Genomic DNA, 5,815 nt, shown 5'->3' with positions numbered 1-5,815 from the left:
GCTGAACAAAGAATGGGATTTTGAAAGTAAATCATTCACTGAGGAAACAGAGACATGTTTCTTTAGGAGAAGATGGGATTTTCATAACTAACAAGTGGCTGAGCTTAAGTTGAAAATGGGAGAGAACTTCCTGTTAGAGCTCTACATTGAGCTGCTGATGCTCCATTACCCTCTTCTTCTTCTCCCAGGGCCACGTGACCCTTGTGCCCCTTTACCTTGAACATAGAGGCTTTCTGCACTGGAATCACCCATGGCTCCAGCATCTCCCATTGCCTGGGCCTCCCACATCCCTGCTGATGCTGGTATTGGACTTGAAGAGTTGACTGCCACCATCTGCAGGAAGGGAGAAGAAAGCAGCAAATGTCTTTTGAATTCTCTCCAGGGGTAGGAATGTCAAGAGCACACAAACACCACCACCAGTTAAACGTTAACAATAAGCCTTTTCCCTTCCCTGTTTTGGGACTCCCTGGCCTGGGAAGGTATCAGGGGTTACTGTCACACTTGGGGTCACACTATGCTGCCAATTGCCTGGTGGGGAGGCAGGGTGAGAAGTCCTCCCACTCTCCACCCAGCACCACAGCACGGTCTTCAAAAGCACTGAAGGTTGTATGGGAAACACCTTCCCAACCAATTTACACTGAAGCTGCACCAGGAAACACCCAGCTCTACACTGGTGAGGACTAGGAGAGCACTGATGGAGGTGACAGCTTGAGAAAGCTCTGAAGCAATTGCTACAAAGGTGCAATGATTTCAATAGAGAGCTCATGTCAGCCCCAGATAGAGGCTTTCTGCACTGGAATCACCCATGGCTCCAGCATCTCCCATTGCCTGGGCCTCCCACATCCCTGCTGATGCTGGTATTGGACTTGAAGAGTTGACTGCCACCATCTGCAGGAAGGAGGAGAAAGCAGCAAATGTCTTTTGAATTCTCTCCAGGGGTAGGAATGTCAAGAGCACACAAACACCACCACCAGTTAAACGTTAACAATAAGCCTTTTCCCTTCCCTGTTTTGGGACTCCCTGGCCTGGGAAGGTATCAGGGGTTACTGTCCACACAAAAAACACTGGAAATGGAAAGGAAGCGACCACAGTCCAAACAAAGGAACAGCTTACCAGCAAAAATACAGCTGAGGACTTTGGCCAGGAGGATCCTCACTCTCCTCTCTGTACCCAAACCTTCCTCTGGGAGGGCTGAGCACTAAGATCCACATAGCAAACTGGCAGCTTTCTCCAGTTCCACACTAGTGCCTAAATGTCTTTTAAAGTCTGACCCAAGAAAGTGCTAGGCTCAAACACTAACAATGACCAGTGTTCTCATTGGGCTTAGAGAAAATGTCCAAATGTGAGCCTGACACTAGTGAAAAAATGACAATAATTATCTGCAAGATGAGTTCTTGACCTGCCTCTAATGATTAATCTCTGTGGAGTGTTAATAAATTGTCTTGAGATCCAGAGCTGCAAATCACCAGTTCACTGCTGCTGACTTATTTACTAGACAGCAAAGCAGAGCAGGGCAGGTGGGAACTGCAGCTGTGGGAGGAATGAGCTGGTTCTCCATCAAGTGACAAGGAAGCAATGAGTAGAGCACCCCAGACACAGTGGAGGGGGCACAGAACAGATCCCTCTCCGTGTGGCTATCCCCACCCAGGCACCAGTGGGAAAAGGAATTCAGATAATTTTTTATCTAAAGAGAAACAGATTTCAGTGATAGAAAACGCAGACAGCATCTGTGGGAGGGGAGAAGCCACAAGGGAATCAGATGGATGGGAGAGTCCCTGCAGAGGAGGCCAGAGGGGGACACAGCTCCAGCTGACAGGTCCCAGTTCCCCCAGGGGAATACCGCTGCACCCAGCGCCGTGCCACCACTGCCGCCTGCTGGAGACACACTTCGGCCAGCACAGATTTTTGGCAACTTTCTGGTGCTTTAACCCTACAGGACAAGCTAAAATCCAGCGACACCTGTATACACCAGAGTGCTGGTGGCTGACAGCTCCCTTCAAAGGGGAGATTTCCCCTCTTCTTGCCCCAGCATTGGTAGCCAGCCAGAGCCCAGGCTGGGGACAGCGAGGGGGTGTTTCACAGCAGGTGACAGTGCACAAAGCTGCCAAGGTTCACTTGTGCTGTTGGCTGCTCCAACAGCAGCACGTGAGGCTTTGAGCAATAGGGATGTAAAACAGGTCTTGAAACCACAAACCCTCAGCAGTCCTTCTGGGCTTGGTCTCACAAGAGGTGGATATAAGCTGTGATAGCTCCTCCTGCCTGGTTAAGCCTGAATTACCTGTATTTATAGGCTGCTTTTGGCTTTAGAGGACATAGAATGATAGGGCTGTGGTCTCTGCACTATTTCCCAGACAGAGCTATCAGATTTTGGTACTCAACTTGGTTTTAACAACTAAGCAACCTATGAGCAGCCCCAGCACAGGAGGGCTGCTGGGCCACCCAACCCTCCACTGCAGAAGCAAGCAAACAAGTTCCCCATTGCTGCAAGACCTAGTGACAACCCAGCCTTGACCCCCAAGGGGCTCATGGAGAGCCCTTAAGAATCACAGCCATGTCTCACACCCAAGTCCCTCCTGCAGCCCCTCGTTGGCCAAAGAAGCAGGATGTACCCAGAGGCCCTTGGCCACAGGAAGATGCTGCTCTGACTTCATGCAGCCAACTCCAGACAGTCACTGTGAGGTTAATACCAGCCCCCGCCCTACAATTACACTGTAACCTGCTCTGCTCCACAAGCTCTGGCAATACCCAGCAGCCAGCCAAGCCCAAGAACTTGGTGATCTGGTTACAGGTAGGTGCACTCACATCTCCCAGCCCAGCTGAGAAGGTCCTTACCGAGCCAAGGCTGTGGGAGGAACTGGAATGTTTGCTGGGCTCGATGGAGGAAATCCCACTGAGTGTGTCATTGCTCTTGCTGCCAGGACTCTGGACTCTCCTGCTGGAGTATCCTGCAGTTGGGAACGTCACACAAAAATAGGATTTTAGGCCCAGGTCAGTGCAGCTGTCAACAGGGAAGGGAACGTCACCCTATCAAGTGTGACTGCAGATGAGCAAAGCAGCATCCGACACATAGGAATGAGTCATGGATCTCCTGCATGCTCTATTTTGCTCTGAGACAGTAAAAAACTGGTATCAGTGAGGATCTGAGGCTGAGGAATGAATATTAATCACTTATGGATAGCAGAAGACAAGCAGAAAGTACCAAGAAGAAACTCCTGCAGCTTCTCTCTGGCCAGGTAGAGCATGGACACTGCTCCCTTGGTTAGTATTAAAAACACTTCAAGATTTTCATACATTTCACAAAACAAATGCTTTAGGGATTAAGTGCTCTGCTGAGGACCTGGGCCAGTCTTATGCCATAAATCAGTAAGGTCAGGTGAAGAAGCTGCCTGAGGCCTGGGAGCCACCACAGAGCTGGACAGACACTCCTGACTCCCCATCCCAGTCCAGCCCACGCTCCCCTCTGCCACCCAGCCCCACCACCGAGGCCATGCACAGGTCCCCCAGCTCAGGCATCACCCGGGCACTGCTCAGATCAATACACAGCCAGGTCACCATGTGCCCCAGGTCATTATCAGCAGGGGCAGCACGGCCTAACGGGTCCACAGTCCTGCTGTAGGAGGGGATGGGAACAGCAAACCCGACTGAAAACTCAGGGGCACTTGTTTTCCTTACAAGGGCTTTGAGCTCAGGGTCTCTCCTTTTCCTCTGCCAACCCTGTGTTCACAGCACTGTGCTTCAGGCTCCCAATTTCACTCTGCACCGATGCTCTACACAAATATCTTTGCCCTCCCCTCCCCAGGTACACCCCCACTAAAGGCTTTCGGAGACTCTCCCTTTTTGCACGGCCAACCTTTCTTCACAGAGGAGACCCTTCTGGTGGGCAAGATGGGCACCGTGATCCCTCCAGGTTTAAAGCCACACTTCTCTGGAGCAATCTGCTTCTTCCGACGCCGGCGCCGCTTCATCTGATGAGCTGCAAGAGCCAAGGCAACCGTCCCAAGGGCTGTGGCAAACAGCACCTTACGCAGGCCTGGGGAGAGCCGCAGCTGAGAGAACACAGACTTTAAACACAAAAGACAGGAAAGAGCAACAATGAAACATCAGTTTCACCACCCTTTCTTCTTTTTAAAGCAGCCCTGAACAGAAGACAACTTGGCATTCCCCCTCCCACCCACAAAACAGCCCCTACTACACAACTACGACAGCAGCAGAAAAACTGTGGAGCACCCTTTTGACAGGACTCAGTCTCAAGCCTCATTACCAAAACATACTGCAAAATTTACACCCAGCCTGTAACAGACGCAATCTGACTTACCCAATTTCACCTCTGAAACCCTGGTATCTAGCTGAGTTTGATTGTCTCAAGTGTTGCATTGCTATGAGTGGGAAATGTATTACTCTTCATTAAAATAAAACTTTTTTTTTAGTGTCTTTAATGAAGAGAAAGGTTGAACTCAGGTGTTCTCCCAGGGAGAGGTGTAGGAAGCCCTTCTCTTCCCTCTCCAAGCCCACCCTGAGCAGCCCTCTCCCACCATCCCAAACTCTCCATGCAATTCTTATAACCCCTCAAACTGCCCAGGACCCCCAGCATCACCCCATCGTGCCTCTGCTCCTCACCACCAACACAGGCAACTCTCACAGAGAAAACCCAAGAAACGTGGCAGAAAAGCCTTTCCTGCTCATTGTACCTGCCCAAATGTTGTGTAAACAAACACAGGGATCTCTGCCACAGTCATGGCCAAGGCCTGGATGATGGACATTCCCTCTGTCCTTCTAAATGCCATGTCTGCACAAGGATCTTGGCACCTCCAGGAGCCACGAAGGTGAAGGGCACTTGCGGATGCTGCGTGAGCTGCTCACAAAGAAATCAAACTTTCCTCTGACATCTGGCTCAGATTCCTGGGGTTGGCTTTCATCCAGCAATCCTCCTCCTGCAGGAAGAGGGAAAAAACATCAGGTGAGTGAAACGAAAGCACAACGTGGGCCTCCTTGTACTGCACTTCACAAACCACACACCAAGTCACGTGGAGCAGCAATGCCACTAGAGCCAAGCAGGAGATCTAAAGCATCTTCTCACCAACAGCACCAATACTTTTGCTTGTCCTACCAACACAATTTCCTAAACTGCTCTAGAGCAGCAAAATTCTTGGACTCAATAGCTGCCAGAGATTTCTACATGCACCAGAACTTACTGCACACAGTTGGAGGGATTTTCTTTGCAGTCCCCACATAAAAAAAAAAAAAAACAAATTATTACAAATAAGCATATGTATGCTTTCATTAGCAAAACTCTGTTCTTGCTCAGTTTTATATACATCAAAGACCTATTTAGGAGCACCAGTTAAAGGGTGTTTGCCCATGAGGTTTCAATGCTGCCTGAGTTTACTCAGAGCTTTGTTGGCCGTTCTGGGAGCTGGGGAGGAGGGATGTGCTTCACATCAAGGACAGAGCTACAGGAAAACGTATTGAAACCAAGGGAGATCTTTTAAATGCCACAAGGTTATAAACCCAGCTCCACTGCAGTGAGGAGATGCTGCTGCAGTGAGGAGATGCTGCTCTTCCCCTGTGCAGCCGTGCTCCAGCCACACCAGGCTCCAGCACCTCCCCACTAGAGAAGCTAAACCCACCTCGGGTATTACAGGCGTGTGACAACCCCTCGTTCTTGCCGGACCCCTCGGCTGGGCTGGTGTAACCCCGCCTGGGAGCGGCGTTTGGAGATGGTCTCAAGCTGGCTGCAGCCCACAGTGACCAGACACGGATGACAGGCTCTCCCCGCAAGGTTAAACGCAACGTTTTGGCCAGAGCAGAGACGAGG

The 5,815-nt window shown here is 50.5% G+C and overlaps 1 protein-coding gene across 1 annotated transcript in view; it reads right to left on the bottom strand.

The window, feature by feature from the left end:
• Nucleotides 1–4,784, bottom strand: part of FAM73B (family with sequence similarity 73, member B) — a 13,078-nt gene extending 8,294 nt beyond the window's left edge. The window contains exons 1-4 of the mRNA XM_008938852.1: nucleotides 4,689–4,784; nucleotides 3,851–4,061; nucleotides 2,833–2,945; nucleotides 216–333 (exon numbers count right to left, since the gene is read on the bottom strand). Of these exons, the coding sequence (XP_008937100.1) occupies nucleotides 216–333; nucleotides 2,833–2,945; nucleotides 3,851–4,061; nucleotides 4,689–4,784 (538 nt within the window). The remainder of the gene's footprint in view (nucleotides 1–215; nucleotides 334–2,832; nucleotides 2,946–3,850; nucleotides 4,062–4,688) is intronic.
• Between the last annotated feature and the right edge of the window lie 1,031 nt (nucleotides 4,785–5,815).

The sequence above is a fragment of the Merops nubicus genome, unplaced genomic scaffold, assembly GCF_000691845.1.
Source record: "Merops nubicus isolate BGI_N331 unplaced genomic scaffold, ASM69184v1 scaffold25764, whole genome shotgun sequence".
Lineage (NCBI taxonomy): Eukaryota > Metazoa > Chordata > Aves > Coraciiformes > Meropidae > Merops > Merops nubicus.
The sequence above is the reverse complement of the archived record's forward strand: the minus strand, read 5'-3'. Positions and strand labels throughout refer to the sequence as shown.